At 37.5% G+C, this 21300-nt stretch overlaps 1 protein-coding gene across 1 annotated transcript in view; it reads left to right on the top strand.

Moving 5' to 3' along the window:
• Positions 1-21300, top strand: part of LOC150109827 (RNA helicase Mov10l1-like) — a 223644-nt gene that overhangs the window by 31215 nt on the left and 171129 nt on the right. Inside the window, exon 2 of the mRNA XM_090396278.1 lies at positions 14434-14818. Coding sequence (XP_090252404.1) covers positions 14434-14818 — 385 coding nt within the window. The remainder of the gene's footprint in view (positions 1-14433; positions 14819-21300) is intronic.

Raw genomic sequence — 21300 nt, 5'->3', positions numbered from 1 at the left:
ACATTGCCAAAAACACCCTTTGTGAGCAGGTGCATTGTCCTGATGAAAGATGATTTTTTTCTTCTGCAAACCAGGTCTTTTCTCACGAATTTTTTCATCTTGTCTGGTTAAAAGATTGGAATAATATTCCCTGGTTATTGTTTTATCCTTTTCAAGATAATTAATAAACAAAATGCCTTTTACATCCCAAATGCTAAAGGCATTTTGCAATGCCATGACCTTTCCTGCTGATGGAACTGACTTTGTCTTCTTTGGTGCTGAACAACCAGCTTTTGTCCACTGTTTTGACCGCCATTTGGATTCTGGTCCGTAATGGTGAATCCAAGTCTTATCCATAATAATAAATTGATGCACAAAATCAGTTTTATTCTTGTTAAAACTCTCCAAGCACTGTTCAGAGATTTTCATGTGAGTGCATTTTTGATCTGCTGTGAGCAAGCATGGCACTCATGTTGTGCAAAGCTTTTTCATTTACAATTCTTCATGCATGCAAAATATATCCTACACGTTCTTTTGAAATGCCTATAGTCTCAGCAATTTCATGCACTTTGACTTGCTGGTCATCCAATACCATATCGTTCACTTGATCAATAATTTCTGGTGGTGTTACACTTTTTGGACGTATTTCACATGGATCATCTTCAAGGCTGGTACGGCCACGTTTAAACTCTGGAGGCCATTTATTAATAGTCGTTAATGAAGGAGAAGAGTGCCCATAAACTTTTATGAACTTCGAATGAATTTCTTTTGGCGTTAAACCTTTTCTTATAAAGAATTTTATAACTACATGATACTCACTTTTATCCAAGATACAGACAACACTTTTGCTTCAGGCAGCTGTATAAAACAAACTACTTGATAGTATGACTTGCAATTTCACATGGATGCTTATGACAGATGTACCAGTTTAGAAAAAAGAAAGAGTCTTGCCGATAGTGTTGCCATCTATAGTCGAGGCCGAAATGTTTTCATATATAAGGCATCAAGGTAGCGTTGGGGCTAATGGGGGTCTTAAATTCGTGTACACTAATACTAGGAGTATTAGGAACAAGAAGGAAGAGTTTTTGGCCATGGTTGGCACTTCCAGACCACAGGTTATTGGTATTAGTGAAACATGGCTGACTGTAGATGATATAGCTAGTGGGATTGAATGTGATGGGTATAGTGTGTTCAGGAATGACAGAGAGAATAAAATGGGGGGAGGAGTATTGTTGATGATAGCTGATGAGCTACAGCCAAGGAGAATAGAAGTTGAATTGCAGGATAGAGAAAAGAGCACATTTGAGGCCATTTGGTGTGAGATTGTGGCTAGCAGAACTAAATATACAATTGGGTGCTGCTATAGACCAGGTGATGGAAAAGATGGTGGTGACAGTATGCACAAGCAAATAGAAGAAATGAGTGGAAGGAGGGTTATTATTATGGGAGATTTCAACTATGGTCACATTGATTGGAGTGAGGAGAGAACACACGGGAGAAAGGAATTGGATTTTATGCGGTTATTAAGGGATAACTATCTGTGACAGCATGTAATGGAAAATACTAGGGGTCAGAGAGTGCTTGACCTAGTAATTACATCTGAGGATTTGGCTGTAACAAATATGACCACATTGCCACCAATCGGTGAGAGTGATCATAGGGTCTTGACTTGGGAGGTGGCTAAAGGTGTAGAATTTTCAATTAAGACAGGGTACATGTGGAATTATCGGGCTGGAAAGTATGACAAGCTTAGAAGTTTGATTGGTTCAGTGCCATGGCATGTACAACTGCAAGGACTAGAAGTTGATAGTGCATGGGAAGTAGTTAAGAAGTGCTTACATGAAGCAATGGCTGACTGTATACCTAGAGTCCAAATAATAAATCAAGTAGGGGTTAAATGGATGAATAACACCATTAAGCTTGAGCTGCAAAAAAAGAAACAACTATGGAGGGAATTTAAGGAGAAAGGTGACCGGCAGGCACATGAAAGGTATAAAGCGCAGGCCAGAAGGGTGACGAGCGTGGTAAGAAAAGCAAAAAAGGATTACGAAAGAACATTGGCCATGCAGGCTAAAGAGAATCCTAAACAGTTTTTTATATGTAGCAAGTAAAAGGAAAAATGTACATGGCAGAATGATTTTAAAGAATGCCGATGGTAGGGAGGTAACTGAATCAGTTGAGATAGTTGAGTTACTGAGTGAGCACTTTGCAAGAATATATCATCCAGGTGGTGACATTGCAGAAACGAATAAACCAGCAGATTATACGGGAATTGTGGTGAATGAAGTGGAGGTGAGTAGTCTATTGCATAACCTCAATGTCAATACATCTGTGGGATTGGATGGTATACCAGCTCGTGTTGTACAAGAAGCAGCTAAAGAATTGTCAGTACCCTTGACCATTTTGTTTAATTTGAGTCTCGGGTCTGGGCGAGCGGGTGAAAAGAGGGGAAAATAGTTCCACTGCATAAAGGTGGTTCCAAGACTGCTGTTGTAAATTACTGACCGATTAACATATCAGGAATCATTGTCAAGGTCTTAGAGAAATTAGTCAAGCAAAGAATACAGGATTGGATAGATGAAAATGGGATATTGTATGGGGGCAACATGGTTTTGTGAAGGGTAGATCATGCCTCAGTAACTTGCTCACATTTTATAACACAGTGACGGCTGAACTGGATAGGGGTAATGGGTTTACGGTGATACTATCGGACCTTGCCAACGCCTTTGATAGGATACCACATGGAACCCTAATCAGTAAACTGGAGCAGATAGGGATAGATATAGGGTTGGTAAGATGGATAGGAGGGTGGTTGAAGGAGAGATATCAAAGAGTGGTTTATTCAGGAGTAGAGTCTAAATGACGTCTAGTGACTAGTGGAGTGCCGCAGGGCTCTGTTCTTGGACCACTGCTTTTCAATTTTTTCATCAATGATATTGGAAAGGATTTGAGAGGAAGTGTTCACTTGTTTGCTGATGATGCAAAGTTGGGTAGAGCAATTGTGAGTGCACAAGATGTCAAAATTTTACAGGATGATTTGGATAGTTTGGAGGACTGGGCTACGAAAAATGGATGTCAATTTAATGTGGCAAAGTGTAAGGTTATGCACTTTGGGGTGAAAAGAATAGCAGCAGTATATTGCACTGGTGGAACCGTACTCCAGGAGATTGATGAGGCCAGGGATTTGGGAGTGTTGGTGGATAGGGAGTTGAAGTTTAGGGGGCACATTGCAAAAGTAACTAAAACAGCTCACCAAATCAGTTGGCTTCTGAAAAATACTTTAACATGCAGAGACAAACAAGTTGTTGTTCCTCTGTATCGAGCCTTGATAAGACCCCATCTGGACTTCTGTGCCCAGTTATGGGCACCAGGGTTTCTTCGTGATGGGGAGGAAGTGGAGAGGGTCCAGAGACAAGTGACCAAGATGATAGCAGGTCTGTGGAATGAACCTTATGAGAATAGGTTGAAGATTTGTGGGTTGTAGAAATTGGACAATAGGCGAAGGAGGGGTGATATGATTGAGACATTCAAATTACTGAAGGGTTTTTATAAGATTGATCCAGAAGATATTTTTGAAAATATGACTGGTGGTGGGAGGACTAGGGGCCATGCATGGAAGCTGGGCAAGAGCGTGGTTGACAAGGGTGTTAGAGCTAGGTTTTTTACTTGGAGAGTGGTGAATGAGTGGAATAAGCTTCCAGAGTCTGTTGTGGGTGCTACGACCGTGAATGAGTTCAAGGCAAGGTATGATAGATACTGTGTGAATGTTGAATAGTTGTTCTTGACATGATGTTAGGGCCTCCCTCAATTAGTCTGTCGACTCCTTGGAGTTTCCCCGGAGCAATAATAATAATAATAATATTACCACCCTCGTATATGTTCATGATCTATCTAATCTCCCAAACTCTACAGTCTAGCAAAAAAAAAATTTTTTTTTTCAACTGCACCATCCAGACTGCATTTACGAGGGTGAGGGATTGGAGTGTAGATTAATGAAAATGCAGGGACTTGAATCCTTAATTGGAGTTTTCTCTTTATCTTATTGCATCATTAGGTCAGTTGTGATAAATTACTACTAGCACACAGGCTTGCAAATTTTTTTTTTTGAAGATAATGCATTGACAGATATCTGATCAGCATGTTGTTCACAAGTTATTATAATTGAGAAATGCATATACAGTCTAAACATCAAATAGATATAGCTACACCTTCTAGTTTTTCTGAACCTTGATTCTAGGCTCTTATAGGACTTAAACATTGCATTAATGTAAATTGAAGAACTCTCTCGGACAGTTCGAGACTAACCTTCTGATATATTCTGCACTACTAAAATAATAGCTTATTACATGCATTCACACAGCTACTTATTCCAAGCCACAAGAGTACTAACTTATCAAGTTACTTTCCCAAAGTTAAAGTTCCGTTAGGATGTCCCATTCTTCTTTCTTGTTTATAGCATTGCTCCTCTTCTTCAGGATGTCGTGTCAATGAACTTCATCCTTTGTGATGGTTTGATGTGGACTGCAGGTGATAATCTCCTTTCTTTTCCTTGGTTATTGGTGACTGGAAGTCTTCAATTGGGATGATGGCTGAAGAGTTCTGGGACTACATCGGCGAGGCCTCTCTTTTGGTTCCTCGCTACAGATGCCGATGGTTACAGGGAATAGTAAGCACTGAGAAATTGGAAACCACTTTCCTATTCATGAGGTTGCTTAAATATCTTTTGATTTCCTTTGTCTTTCACTTTTGCATGTTGTGTGCTTACCCTTGGGTGTGTCGACATCACTTTCATGTGCCTTTACTGAAGTCTTTGTTCTTGGTGCTCTCTGACCTTCGCAAGTCACTTTTCCCTTCAGGAACTTCCTTTTGTTCATCATTAATCCAGACAACCTTTTTTATGACTCATTATTTAAAAAAGAAAGTTTTCTTTCTTTTCTGCTGAGCACAATCGTTTACAAGCATTATAGCCTTTAAAGGAATGCAGAGAACCAATCAGGGCTTCTGACCTAATGTCCAATCCTCACCTTCTCATGGTGCACCCTGTTAGGTATCTACCTGGATACTGAACAAACGAGGACGGGCTGACAATTTGGGATTTAGCCAAACAAATTGTATTCTTATTGGCTTAAACCAAAAGATAGAAATGATGGTATAGTTTGCCCACAGTTTGTAGATCTCTCCTTGGCATTTTGCCAAGAATAGTCGATTCATGCTGAAGGGGAGAAAGAAATGAAGGATGTACAAATTGGTCGCCAACATGCGAAATCACGTGCTTTCTTGTCTGTCGCTGTACTAGTACTAGCTTGATTTTTGTTGTCGCTTTTTTGCATTTTTTTTTATTATTAATTTGTATGATGGATCCAGTACAGTCAATAAGTTCTGTTGTTAAACGTTTCAGTAGCTCTTGCAAAAGAATATTGAATAATGTGCTGACATTCTGCAAAAAAGAATCATCTCCTTGTTCCCCTTTCTCAAGTCATAAAACATGCAAGTGCAATTGTGGGCATATCGGGGTCGACTGTTTAAAGAATTCGTAGGGAATCAAAAGGTGAAGGTAAGCCAAAATTTAAATCTCCTAAAAAAAGTGCCAGAGTAAAGAAAACCATGGAAACCATAGCTTTGAATGATTTTGATGTAGATGTTATAAGAACTATTCACGAATTTTACGTAGTCGAGAAAAAAGTACCAACTGTTCCGAAATTGATTCCTGTGCTTAAAGAAAAAATTAATTTTCCTTGGAAAAGAGAAACTTTAAGGAAAATACTTCATGAAATCAGATTTTGTTTTAAAAAGTCCCAGAATGAAAGGAAACTTATCATGGAGTGAAGTCACATTGCTTTATCTAGAACTCCGTATTTGAGAGCAGTAAGACGTTTCAGGGAGGAGAAAAAACCGATTGTGTATCTAGATGAAACTTGGATTGATAGTAATTTAACTTATGGAAAATGTTGGCAGTCTAAAGAAGAATCTGGAGTGCTACAAACCGGAAATGCCTCGCGGTGCATAATAATTTTGTGTGCGGGTGAGAAATGGGTTTTTTACCAAATTCAAACTTACTATTCAAAGCCAATTACCATAGGCAAATGAATTCTACGATCTTCGAAAAGTGGGCAGAAGAAAAACTGATTCCAAATCTTCCTAAAAATGCTGTTATAATTGATAACGCTTCATATCACTCTATTCGATCAAACAAAGTTCCAAATTGGTCTAATAAGAAGCAAGTTCTTATGGATTGGCTCTCTGCAAATAACATTTCTCATTCCCCAGATATGCAAAAAATTTAATTGCTTAATTTGGTCAAAAGAAACTTGCCCACAACTAAACTATTTAAATTTGACACAATGCTCAAAGAGCAGCATGGATTTCTAGCTTTGAGGCTACCACCATATCATTGCGATATTAATACTATTGAGTATGTTTGGGCAGAAGTGAAAAGTTTCATTCGCGATGGCAACGTAACTGGAGATATTGACATGTCGAAACTTTTTAAGCTTTCAGAACAGACGATTGAAAGTATTACAGTTCAAAACTGGGAATAATATTGCTTTCATGTCACCTCATTGGAAAATATGTATTGGGACAGAGACGGAATTATCGAAGAATTATGTGAATTTAAGTGAAAGTGATGGTGATTCGGACACTGATTGAGATGACTATGAAGATTAAAAGGATTTGATAATGGTATTTTTTTCCAACCTTTTTTTGCATGGTTTTCTTAAAAGAGTCATAACAAGTCATAAATAATTAATCGGTTTAGGACATTGAAGTATCTCAGTTCTCTCAACTGTAAGTTCAGAATATTTAAGTTCATTTGAAAAAATTTCTGTTTTTCTGTATAATTATTTTTATTTTATGGAAAACTTTCTTAAAAATAAACTTAGTTAAATTTTTGTTTTATGCTATACCTTTTTTATTTTTGTTAATACTCTATGTACATTTTTCCAACTGTTATACAAGCAAAATAGTTACACTTTAAAAACTGCAATGTTCGTAAAAGAAAAGCTAAATTTTCCGAAAAATAAACAAACACATCCCAGAAGACAAATTGATTACCCTATTATCGAAATGGATTCTCCTTTTTCTGACATGCACAGAAGTGTCGAGGGACCTCTAATTGGTGGGCGAACTATACATTTCATCATGCCGGCTGGGGTGTCGCCCCAGATACCCCCCCCACATTGTTTTCACCAAGGAACCAGGGCAAACAGCGAAAAGTCAGCTAATGGAACAAATCTGAAAACACATCCCAACTCAGCATCACAGAGTTAAAGATCTGTACTATTAACATAAGAAGCCTGAATGGCAAAGAAATGGAGTTAGCTGAAGAATTAGATAAGTACCAAATCAACATAATAAGAGTGACAAAAAAGACAAAAACAGGTGAGATCTTTCTGAGCAATAAATACAAAATGTTATTTTCAGGCAATGACAATCAAGGAAAAGAAGGAGTATCCATAGTATTCAACACTAAATACGAGGCTAATCTTCTTGAATGGCAGGCAGTCTCAAGTAGGGTGATAATGGGTAAATATCAGAATGGGGAACAGGACAATGAGACTTATTTGTGCTTATGATCACACAGAAGGTTCTACTAAGGTAGAAGTGGAGGAATTTTTTCAGGCTTTAGAGAAAGCAACTAACACAATGAAAAATGAAAAGTTGGGGATCTAAATAGCAGAGTAAGAAATGATTGTCAGACATACAAAAATATTTTAGAAAATTTGCAGGAAAGAGCATAGCTAATAATGGAGGAAAGAGCAAAGCTCAGGACATGGACTGGTTATTACTAACACCATGTTCCAACATATAAATGTGCGCAATTTCACATGGAGAGAAGAGGCAAGGAATAAGAAAAGTCTCATCGACTGTGTTATTGTCGATAGTAATGTTTTCTCCCTGGTGCAGGACACCAAAGTGTACAGAGGATTTGAAATTGGAAGTGATCACTGTTTAGTCTTGAACAGGATAAAATTGAATTTCATATTGAAAAGAAAAACGTCAGAAAGTTTTAAAGCGAATAAACGTTGAGTAGCTCTCAGATGTGAACTGAAGATTATTGAAAACAGAAACCAAACTTCGGAGATTCAGTGGCAAGCCTTGATGACAACCCTGATTGATTCAGCCAGAGAGGCATCTGGTGAGGTTGTCTGCAATAATAGTAAAATCAGAACTCCATGGTGGACACAAGAAGTTAAAGAGGTAGTGAAGAAAAGAAAAAAGCATACCAAAAGCTCTTGGCAAATAAGTCAGCTTGTGCTCTTAGAGAATATAGAGACAAATGTAAGAAAGCTAAGCACTGTGTAAAACTAGCTAAACAAAAGTCATGGATGGCAAGATAATCTGGAGATTGTTGAAAAAGTTCAGAAATAGAGTAAAGAGTGTTGTAAAAGGAAATAGAAATGATAAAGGTGACATTAAAATAGGACAAAAAGATATTCTTTGTGGAAGAACAATTGTGGAAGAAAAGATTGGTGAAGAACAAGCTGGATTCAGGCCAAATAGAGGCAGTCAGGATCAGATCTTCACTTTACGATTAATAGTTGAGAAATCATGGGAATATAACAAAGATCTATTTTTAAGTTTTGTAGATCTGGAAAGGCATATGATAAGGTGCCAAGAGAGAAGCTATTCAATATGCTGCAATTATATGGTCTCAATGGGGCATTATATCAAGCAATACTTAGTCTTTCTTTGAGTTGTTGTAATAGATATGGTATAAAAATCAGCAATAAGAAGACAGTGACAATGAAAATCGGCAGAAACAGTGAAAATATCACCTGCATTGTGAATGGATACCTATAGAACAGGTAAAAGCTACTTAGGTACAATTTTTAGTGAAGATGGTAAATTAAATATGGAAATAGACAACTGAACCAACAAAGCTGGTATGTGTTGGAAGTCAGCTGAATAAATTTATAAGGAATTAGAGAGAAATTAATCAAAATACTCAATTAGCTGTGTACAAGATAGTGTTCATGCCAATTTTAACTTATGGATATGAGAGCTGGGTCAGAAGTAAAATACTTGATGGTGAGCTTTGATATAGAATCTTTATATACAAATGTACCTCTCAAGGAGACTTTAAAATTACTTGCTGACATCTTTCTAGAAGACATTATAAAACTATTCGATTTCGTAATACACTCTGGATATTTCTTATGTCAAAACAAATTTTGCAGCCAAATAGAAGGAACGGCCATGGGAAGTCCTCTCTCTCCTGCTTTAGCCAACTTTTATTTAGAACATCTAGAAAAAGTCCTCTTCTCATCTATTTTCCCTCAACCATCCTTTTGGGTAAGATATATATAGATGACATCTTTACTGTATGGCTGCACAACAAAGATAACTTACCTTCTATTTTAAACAGTATCAATTCCTTATATAATCATATAAAGTTTACTATGGAAATGGAAGAAAACAATGAGTTATCTTTTTTACACGTTCTCCTCATCCGGTCACCTTCAAATACTCTTACAACTACAGTTTACAGGAAACCAACGTTCACAGGTCATTATATTCTTAAAGAATCAGCCCATCATCCTTGTCAAAAAACAGGAATCATAAAATGTCTAATCAGAAGAGCCAAAACTAATTGTTCTACTTCTAATTTTCTACAGAAAGAACTTTCTACTATCCAACAACACATGAAACTCGATGGCTTTTTCGAAAAGAGTACTGAACATCTTCTCGATTCTTATAATCCACCACAAAACAACGAAGATTCAATACGTCGAGTTCCAATTCCTTACATCTCCGGGATTTCAGAACCTATCACAAGAATTCTGAAGAAATATGAGTTAACAGCTACGTATTCACTTATTAACAAATTATCTTCCCATTTTCCTTCTCCTAAAGACAAATGCTCGACTATATCTCTTCCTGGAGTTTATCAAATTCTCTGCAACTGTGATCTCTCCTATTTCGGACAAACTGGACGGTCTCTTGAAAAAAGAATCCAAGAACATGAATCCTCCATTCATCACAACAAACCTGAAAAATCTGGATTGGCTCAGCACGGGATTGAAACTAACCACAACATCCTTTGGTCAAAAACTCGCCTCTTACATAGATCCCGTTATAAATTTGAATGTTTATTCAAAGAAAGCGTAGAGCCCTTATTTCATTGTCCTAACCTGAATCGGAATGATTGTATATCTATATCAAAAATCTGGGAAAGTCTAATGAGGATAACTCATTAATTCATATTAATTTTATGTTATTTATTAATTTCAATCATGTCTCTGCTTAAAAACATTCCCTTTAATACTTAGTGATATAATATCATGTGGCTTGTTCTATTTTTAAATGATCTATTGTTAGTATTCCACCTTGTATTTTTTTTTTAAAACCGTTCTTGTAGTGCCACTGAAGATGGTATGCTATTTCCAGACTGAAATATTTGGTTAATTAAATATCTTTCTTGTGTTTACTTGCATATATTATTCGATTTACATCATTACTAACTCCCTATCTACAATTTTTCTCCAGATCAGTCTGTTACTTGTCAAGACTCCAATATTATCAGATCTTATATTTCTGTCATCTAAGACGCTTTGTACCGTATCAATCCACCTATATCTTGGTGTTCCTCTGGGTCGTTTTCCTGCCAACCTGGCAGAGAACACTTGTTTTGCCAATCTTTCCTTGCCCATTCTGTTTAAATGACCATACCACCTGAGATTAGCTCTGCTAATGCATTCCTGGATACTGACAATGTCAAGTTCTTTCCTAATATCCTCGTTTTTAATATGATATTGCGATTGATGCCATCTGTTCACGCCTCTAATCTTTCTCAGTATTCTCATATCTGTGGTCTCTAGTCTTTGGTTAAGTGTTTTACTTCTGATTCAGCTCTCAGATCCATAAGTTAAGACTGGTTTGAACACTGTCTTGTATACAGCTAATTTAGTGTTCCGACTAATTTCTCTCTTATTCCATATGAATTTATTCAATTGACTTCCTACTATACCAGCTTTATTCATTCTGTTGTCTATTTCCATATTTAATTTACCATCTTCACTAAATATCGTGCCTATCTAGGTGAAATGTTTTACTTGTTCCACAGGTTCTCCGTTCACAATGCAGTTGACATTTTCAACGATTCTGCCTATTTTCAATGTCTTTTTATTGCTGACCTTTATACCATATCTATAACAACAGTTATTCAATTTAGTCAAGGAATCTTGCAGACTTGTATCGGATTTATAGATAAGTATAGCATCGTCCGCATAAAGCAAAGAGCTGACAGTAACATCTCTAATTTTGATATCATGTTTAATACCACTTTCCTTCATAATATGATCCATATAGATAATGAATAACAGAGGGGATAATGTACATCCTTGTCTCACATCAAATTTAACATTAAACCATCTTCCTGTACTTCCTTCACTTCTAACTGCTGATTTACAACTCAAAGACTAAGTATTGCTTGATATATTGCCCCATTGACACCATATAACTGTAGCATATTGAGTAGCTTATCATATGCCTTTTCCAGATCTACAAAACTCAAATGAGGTCTTTGTTATATTCCCATGATTTCTCCACTACTTGGCGTAAAGTGAAGATCTGATCCTTATAGCCTATATTTGGCACGAATCCTTCTTGTTCTTCACCAAGCTTTTCTTCTAATTCTCAACCGTTTCTCAAATATACTTGCATATATCTTACAGGAACACTCGGTAGGGAAATACCTCTGTAATTCTCACATTCAGTGTTATTTCCCTTTTTATATATGGGTACTATGAGAGCTCTGCTCCAATCAGCAGGAATTCGTCCCTCTTTCCAGGCCTTCTGAACTATGCAGTGCAGCCACTGCAAGACTTTTATACCACCATACTTCAGCATTTCTGGTCAAATATCATCTACTCCTGCTGTCTTTCCACATTTTAAGCCTTTGATGGTTTTTTTTCTACTTCAAGTATGGATGTGTATTCCTGACTGTATGCCTGTTGAGTGTTTTTTACCACTGTGCTGTCACTGCTTGTTTCATTTAGCAATTTCTCGAAGTAATTACTCCATACTTCAAGGATATCTTTTTCTCCCGTATCATGTCACATTTATCATCTCTAACTCCTTTTACAGTAAGTACACTTTCCTCCATTTCTAAGCTTCTTCAACAACCTCCAAAATATTTTGCCACCTTCTTGATATTTATTTTCTATGTTCTTGCCAAAGTCCTCCCATGACTTTTATTTAGCTAGTTTTACACAGTGTTTAGCTTTCTTACATTTCTCTCTGTATTCGCTAAGAGCACTCGCTGACTTATTTGCCAGGAACGTTTGATATGCTTTCTTCTTTTCCTTCTTTTTTCTTTCCTGCCTTTTTAACTTCTTGTGTCCACCATGGAGTTCTGATTTTTCTATCCTTGCAGACAACCACACACATGCCTCTGGCTGAATCAATCAAGGTTTTCTTCAAGGCTTGCCACTGAATATCTAAAGTTTGGTTCCTGTTCTCAAACTCTTTCATTTTTTCTTCAATAATATTTGTGTTTTTTAGTCTACAGTTCAATCAGAGAGCTTCTCAACTTTTATTCACTTTAAAACTTTCTTACACGTTATTCTTTTCAATATAGAAAATAGTGATTTTCTATGTTGAAATTTTCAAGACTAAATAGTGATCACTTCCAATTTCAAATCCTTTGTACACTCTGGTGTCCTGCACAAGGGAGAAAACATTGCTATCAACAATAAAATAATCAATGAGATTTTTTCTTATTTCTTGCCTCTTCTCTCCATGTGAATTTGTGCACATTTTTATGTTGGAACATGGCGTTAGTAATAACCAGTCCATGTGCTCAGCAGAAATCCAACAAATATTTGCCATTATTATTAGCTTTGCTCTTTTCTCCAAATTTTCCCAATATATTTTTTTATGTCTGACAGTCATTTCCTACTCTGCTATTTAGATTCCCAACAAGGACCAACTTTTCCTTTTTCATCGTGTCAGATGCTTTCTCTAAATCCTCAAAACATTCCTCCACTTTTACCGTAGTAGAACCTTCTGTGGGAACATAGGCACAAATAAGTCTAATTGTCCAGTTCCCCATTCTGATATTTGCCCACATCACTCTATTTGAGACTGCCTGCCATTCAAGAAGATTAGCATGATATTTTGTGCTGAATACTATGGCTACTCCTTCTTTTCTTTATTTTGATTGCCTGAATATAATATTTTGTATTTATTGCTCAGAAAGATCTCACCAGTTTTGGTCTTTTTTGTTTCAGTCACCCCTATTATGTCAATCAGCTACTTATCTAATTCCTCAGCTAGTTCCATTTCTTTGCCATTCAGGCTTCTTACGTTGATAGTACCGATCTTTAACTCTGGTGATGTTGAGTTGGGGTGTTTTTTCAGATTTGTTCCAGTAGCTGACTTTTCGCTGTTCACCCTGGTTCCCTGGTGAAAACAACTGGGTCCTTGTTTAACCAGGCGACGCTCCAGCCGGCATGAAATTTTGTCGTGTTTTATCATCATACGATAGAAATAGATTTTGTACCATAGAAATATAAAATCTGATAATGTTGGAATCTTCACAAGTAACAGACTGATTTGTAGGAAAATTGTAGATATGAAGTTAGTAATGATGTAAATTTTTTTCATGAAGTACTATCGTATCCTGTACACTCCTTGATGGTACTGGGCGATGCCCCAGCCGGCATGAAATTTTGTCATGTTTTACCATCATATGATAGAAATAGATTTCGTATGATAGAAATATAAGATCTGATAATGTTGGCATCTTCACAAGTAACAGACTGATTTGGTGGAAAATTGTAGATATGAAGTTAGTGATGATGTAAATTTTTTTCATGAAGTACTATCGTATCCTGTACACTCCTTGAGTGTACATGATAGGAATTTGATGATGATGATAAACTATTATCACATATACATTTTATATCAATTTTAAATTACATTTTATATATTTTCCTGACTTAAGACTCTTTTAAAACTGAGCATGTAAGTTATAGAATTACTTATGATGCAAGATTTTGCAGTCTCATCATTCTTTCTAGTTCAGATGTCAAAGAAAGCAAGTGTGTACTCTTGTTCAAAAATGTTATTGTCATATCATATGATATGTCATGTCATATAATTGTCATATGGTAATAATAATAATAATAATATCACATTAGCTTATGTTTGGATGTAAAAGGATTGAAAGATGGGAAATAACATATTTTTAATTAATTAAGAAGGATAACAAATATTAGAAAATAACATGACTATGTTTTCACCTTTAAAAATATCTGTGTTTATTCTCCTATTACATCAACTATTATCCTACATGAACATATTTCTACAGTGCTAAACATATATCTCAGCAAGTACTGTTTATTATAACCATTTAATATATAAATCTGTTGAAAGCTTTTTTTGATATTAAAGTTTTGTTACTTTAATTAATGAAATTTAAATTTTATCATTTTTTTTCATCCTTTTCAGTAACAAGAAAGAAATTTTGACTGTACTTGGACATATAACTAGTCTCAATACTAGTGAACGATATGGAATGATTGACAAGGAAATATTTTTTAGTTTTGATAATATTTCTGGAAATCACATTCTTTGTGTGGGCGATTTTATTCAGGTTTCTGCTTCAAGGGTTAGGAAAGAAGATGGATGGCGTGCAGATTCAGTTGTATTATTAAATGAGTCTTGGGAACATACTAGTATCTCTGCTGAAGAAGATGAATTGTTTTTAAGTAGCACGCCAAAAGAGAGGAATTTATTAGATGAGACTGAAAATAAGTATCCATTAATAGCTGTGATATCAGAAATTAATGTTAATGGCGGAAAATTGAATAACACAGTTTCTTTCAACTTCAAGGTAAGTGTTGACTTATATTCTAATAAGTATTATACTATGCTATCGGTTTATCATGCAACTCATCATATGTAGTGCTTTAAAAATCGGCATTCTTATGTTCTTATATTCCAGCATTCTTATATCCCAAATCTGAGTTTCCCAACATGGGAAAACTTACCCAGCCCAAACACTGAAAGAATTCACAGATTAAGAGCTCTTTCTTGATTCAATGGGTGGTGGTGCATGGCCATTCTTATTTGGGGAGCAATTTGCCTGGTTTTAAAGTTTTTATTGTGATTATTACAGCAACTCCATGGAATCTAAAGACTCATCACAGAGTTACTATCATTCTTAATGAAGTTGTTCACTTACAGAGCACCTGCACAACAAACGGATTGACTGATTCTGGCAATCCATTTCACTCATCTATCACTTACCAAGGAGTCATCCCTTAAAAATTTCATCATCATGCCCCTTGCTAACCATATTCTTACACAATTTCCAGGGATTGCTTCTTGTCATGCTTCGAAAAATTGCTTTTGCAATCACTTTTATAAAACCCTTAACCAGAGTAGGAGTCAGTTGGGCAGATGGTCAGTTCCTTTGAGTCAGTCTGCTGTGAAATTGAGGCCAATTGGACAAAATATAAAATTAGTCGCTGTTATAGACCAGGGATTGCCCGAAATGATGTGGAAGACACGTTAGCAGATTAGTACAATGAGTGTAAGTCGAATAATTGTTTTGGGGGGGGTCTTCAATTAAGGAGACAGATTAGAAGGAGGAAAATGACATGGCAGGAAAGAAATGGAATTTATACACTTACTGAGAGATAATTACTTGAAACAGAGTATGGTGGATGGGATTTGGAGTATGAGAATGTTAGATCTGGTTATAGGATGAGAAGACCTGTCCATAACTAAGGTGACATTGCCTCAAATTGGGAAGATTGAATATGTGGTCTTGACTTGGGAGGTATCAAAACATGGAAATTCCATTTAAGAAGAGATATACGTGGAAACTATAAGGCAGGTACACATGATACACTTCGGAGCCAGCTTGAAGCAGCCATGGCATAAAAATCTGCAAAGGAAGGATGTTCACAGTGCATGGGGGATGGTCAAGGGAGCACTGTCACAGTGTATACCCAAGGTCAGAGGATAAATTAGCTATGCGTGAGATGGATGAATGGTATCATTAAGCATGAGCTACAAAAATATCAAAAGTTATTCATTGTGGCACATGTGTTATTCTATAGTTAGGGATACCACACAGGTTTCACTATTAAAAAAAAAAAAAAAAAAAAGAAAGAAAATGTTGAAGGATATATAATGAGAAAGGTAACCAGTTAACTTATGAACAGGGGATCAGGCAAGAAAGGTGATTAGCATGGTAAGGAAGGCAAAATCAGATTATGAGAATAAATTAATCAAGCATGGAAAAGGAAATTCCAAAGAGGTTTTTCATTATGTGACAAGTAGGAGAAAGAATGACTATTATTATTATTATTATTCAGGCCTCCATGGAGTCAAAAGACTCATCGTTGGAGGTCCTTTCTAAGAAACACAAGTCTATCAAGACTCATCGTGAGAGGTCCCTCCTAGGAAACACAAAGTCTATCATACTACTCGTTAAATGCATTGACCATTCTCGCTCTCACCACTCCATCAGGCAGTGCATTCCATGGTTCAACCACCCTCCATGCAAAGAAACCACTCCTCACCCTCTCACAGTTTCCTTTTGTAACTTCCAGGGATGGCCCCTTATCGTGACTCCTTCCCACTGTTCAACCAAGCGAAAGAACATCAGTGTCAACCCTGTAACCACCTCTCAACAGTTCTCAGGTCTCAATCATATCACCCCTCCTTCTATCCACCAAACTCTGCAGTCCACACTCCCTCAGCTGATCCTCATAACTAACATTGTACAGTCCTGAAACCATCTTTGTTATCTGCCTTTGTACCCTTTCCACAGTTAATTTGTCCCCTTCAAATCCTAGGGACCATATCTGAGAACAATAATATAAGTGTGGTCTGATCAGAGTTATAAAACGGAATGATAACCATTTTATCTCTGCAGGTCAGTGTCCTTCTCATTATCGCAACAATCCTCTGCGTTACCTTCACTACCTTTGCAATATGTCCCCTAAATTTCAGGTTTCTATCAATCATCAACCCCAGATCTCTTGTCTCTCCTACTTCCTCCAGTTTAACTCCTCCCATAGAGTATGCAGCATCCTATCGATGTGTTCCAAACCTCAAGACCTTACATTTTGCTGCATTAAACTGACACCCCCATTCATTTGCCCATCTATCTAGTTTATTCCAATCCTCTTGCAGGGGTACCACATCTGCACTATTACTAATAACCCTTCCCAGCTTCGCATCATCCGCAAACAACTGAATATCCCCTTGCAATCCATGGACAATGTCATTGATATAAAGGTTAAACAATATAGCTCCCAGTACTGAGCCCTGTGGAACCCACTTGTAACCTTCTGCCTCTCTGATATTGCTCTACCATACACAACTCTCTGATACCTATTGGATAGCCAATTCTGAATCCTGTTGACCAACCTGACATCCAGACCCATGTGCTGCAACTTGAATATCAGCTTATCATGTGGCAACCTGTCAAATGCCTTTGCTAAGTCTAGGAAAATGGCAGCATATTCCTTTCCCTCATCTAATGCTCTTGTAACGTTATATCATTAAAGGGTAGAATATTGCTAAAACAAGAGTGCCCCTACACAAATCCATGTTGACTCTCACTGATAACATTGCCCTCATCTGCCCAGTGCTGTATATGATCCCTCACTACTTTCTCTAAGATCTTACTAACTACTGATGACACACAAACTAGCCCATAATTAGACACTTCCAGTCTGCTACCACCCTTATGCAATGGCACTATCTTACCTTCCTTCCATTCCATGGGTTCCTTTCCCGCAGCCAGACTTTCATTGAAAAGCCAGTTCAAGGGCACTGGCCACATAGCTAAAAAATTCCCTAGGATTTTCCTTGGATATAAGGGCCAATCTTTTCTCATATTCCAGTTTCACCTTCCTTACCATACTAGTCACTCTTCTGGCCTATTCATGCATCTTCTCTTCACCTGTCTCCTTATATCTATTCCATATCCTCTTTTTCACATGCAGTTCCTGTTTAATATTGTTTGTCATCCACGTTACTCCAAATTGTGTCTTCTTCTTCACTTGTGGAATACAGCTTACCATTGCTGCTAACAAATATTCCTTCACAATTTCCCAAGCACTAATGATATCATGGCCTTCCAATTCCTCTATCCACGAAACTTCCCCAAGTTGACGTCTAAGACTTTTATAATCACCTGCTTTATAATTCCACATACATTCCTGTATCTTTGATACTCCTGCATGTCTATTCATTTCCCAAGTCAAAACCATATGGTCACTCTCTCTCTCCAACTGGTGAGAGAGATGTCATCTCATTTATTATCAGCTCTTCTGATGCTATAACCAAATCCAAAACTCTTGAACCTCCTGTTCCCTCTGTTACATGTTGCCTAAGACATTTGTCCCTCAAGAATTCTAGAAATTCCATTCCCTTATTGCTACATGCATCTTCCTTTCCCCAATCTATACTGCTGTAGCTAAAATCTCCTATAACAATCTTCTTGCACTTGCCACGCTCAACTGTCTCAACATCTCCTGGTCCCCCGCCCTCTGTGCTCCTTGGCCTGTAGCAACACCCCACTAAATATGTCTTGCCCACCTCCACCTCACACCATATGCTTTCAAAATCATTAGTGTCACAGCTTCCAAAGCCTCCACTCTTAGAGGACATAGGTCGTCACTTATCATAAGCAGTACTCCACCACCACGCTTTCCCTTCATATCCTGCTGAAAAATGCTGTACCAAGCAACTTCTATTCCTGTTATTATATCCTCTTCTGTCAACCACGTCTCTGTGATCCCAATAATCTTTGGCCAAGCTGATGCTATCAGTGCCACCAATTCCTCTCCCTTATTCCAAATACTCCTGGCATTGGTATAAAGCATAAAAATGCCATTGTTTCTATACCCAGCATTATCCCTTCTAGACTCCACTGGACTCAGCGTTACCTGATGTCGTCCCCCCCATTCTCCCAAGTACCCATTCCCACAAGAGGTCACCCCTGCTACCATCCACAGTGGGACACACTGACTCGTTCAGAATAGCAATCTCTCCAGATGCCTACGTCCTTCCTCATTCAAATGGAGGCGGTCTCTCGCATACAATTTCTCTCTGCTCTCAAACCACTCCAAGCATCCACATATTCGAATCCTCTCTTCTGACATGTTCTCGCTATTATGTCATTCAATATCAGTCTAGGAAAATGGCAGCATATTCCTTTCCCTCATCTAATGCTCTTGTAACGTTATATCATTCCTTCTGCTCAGCTCGACATTATCATACCTAGGCAACACACACCCTATCTTTCCCCTCTGTATCTTCTTTCATACAGCCTCAAGCAAGAATCTCATATCTCTCGCTGCCCTATTTACACCACCACTCAAGTCATTTGTTCCCACCATCACAATCATCTCATCCACTCTTTCAACTCTCTTAATTGCCAGAGCCACACTTTCTACCGTTCTTTCTGGCAAATACTCCTCACGCAGCCTATTTTGAACACCACGGATCATTGAGTCCCCATACATTACACCTCTTACCACCATATTCCTCGATTGCTCACATGCATCCCTCACTCTCCCTCTCTCTCTCTTGTAACAGTTTTCTCTCTGCTCCCCTACTTACCTCATTCCCTCTCTTCCACTTATCCTATTCTCACCTCTTCTATCATTCATACAACTCTCTCTCATCCCCTCTCTTCTACTGTTCCCATTCTCTCTTCTATCACTCCCATAACTCTCTCTCATTCCCCCCTCTTATACTGTTCCTATTCTCTCTTCTTCTGCCATTCCTATAACTCTCTCTCAATCCCTCTCCTCTACTATTGTTCCTATTCTCTCCTCTTCTCTCATTCCCATAACTCTCTCTCACTCCTCCTCTGATTCGCCTTGCATTCATCTCTTCCATTCGCTTAATTTCATCTTTCATACTTCTCATCTCATTCCCCAGACATTCCACCTGCTCTTTCAGCTCATCTATCTCTCTCTGAAAGAGCAGGTGGAATGCTAACCAAAGTACAATTAATAAGCACTTTGGTCAACAATTCTTGTTTGCCATTCATTCTCCCAATTGAATCTATCTCCTAAAACTTCAACCTTTCCATACTCTCCCCACTCTTATTATTTTATTTATACTTCTCTCGTCCTCTATCATACCCGTCATCTCTCTGCGTGGAGAATCTCCCGTCTCTGAGTCAACAAGGTCAGTTATAGTCTCAATGAGGTCAGTTATGGTCATTTCTAAATCACCACGTTCCTCCCATTGCCTGCATTTTGCGCATATACGTTTCCCCCCCTTCTTTCTCCTGCCACATATACAATTGGCGGGATGAATACATTCTGCAAGTCCTGCATGCTACAAAATCCTGTATGATATTGCGCAAAATGGAGTCCTTAAATGGGGGGGGGGAACTTGGTGATATGCCATTTGTATTTTTAGCTGCTGCTGCCGCCACCATTATTTAAAATAGTGTCACTAATTAGTGTCAAAAATAAACACTAAATAAGTACAAACAATTTCAAACAGAACATTTAAGTACACTAGATATAAATACAATGAAATAACTAAATAATGAAAACTTATCCGTCATCTTTTCTTCCACCGTTATGCATTCGATTCCGACCCCGTCTTCTTGGTAACCAAAATACACAATATTGTGACAACTAACTTCAAAAAAACAACCACTGACGGACACTCATATTCCAGAAAACAACTTAGCACTACAAAAACGTAGAAAAAACAGACTATTCACCAATTAATAAGCACTTTCACAAATTTCCCCACTATGTAAGAATAACTTGAATGGGTACAGATGGTAGAGTTTTAATAGAGGCAAATGAAATTGTTGAGATACTGAGTGATCATTTTGCAAAGATATATCATGTTATTGTGATATTGTTATGACATGTGATCATGATATTGTTATGACAGGGACTGATATGAGAAAAGGTTGAAGACGTTCAGGTATTTAGCATACTGGAATCTGAATAGAAATACAGCTGTGTGATTGGATGGTGTATTTGCTTTCGTTTTTTGAGAATGTGCATGGGAACTGGTGATGCCTTTGACTGAGTAGTTTAATTTAACTTTCATCTCTGGCAAAGTTCCAAGAGAATGGAAGAAGGGCAGAATAATTCCTTTGCATGAAGGAAGGTCTAAATCTGTGGTAGCAAATTATAGACCAGGAGTAGTGGTAAAAGTACTAGGAAGTTGTCAAAAAGAGAATTCAGAAATGGGTGGATAAGGATATGATACTTTGAGGGACAGCATGGCTTTGTGATGGGACAGTCATGCTTTAGTAATCTACTAACTTTTTATAATAGACTGACAACTGAGTTAGATAAAGGGAATGGC

The sequence above is a fragment of the Typopeltis vanoorti genome, chromosome 1, assembly GCF_054136105.1.
Source record: "Typopeltis vanoorti isolate ZY-2024b chromosome 1, IOZ_Tvanoo_1.0, whole genome shotgun sequence".
Lineage (NCBI taxonomy): Eukaryota > Metazoa > Arthropoda > Arachnida > Uropygi > Thelyphonidae > Typopeltis > Typopeltis vanoorti.
The sequence above is the reverse complement of the archived record's forward strand: the minus strand, read 5'-3'. Positions and strand labels throughout refer to the sequence as shown.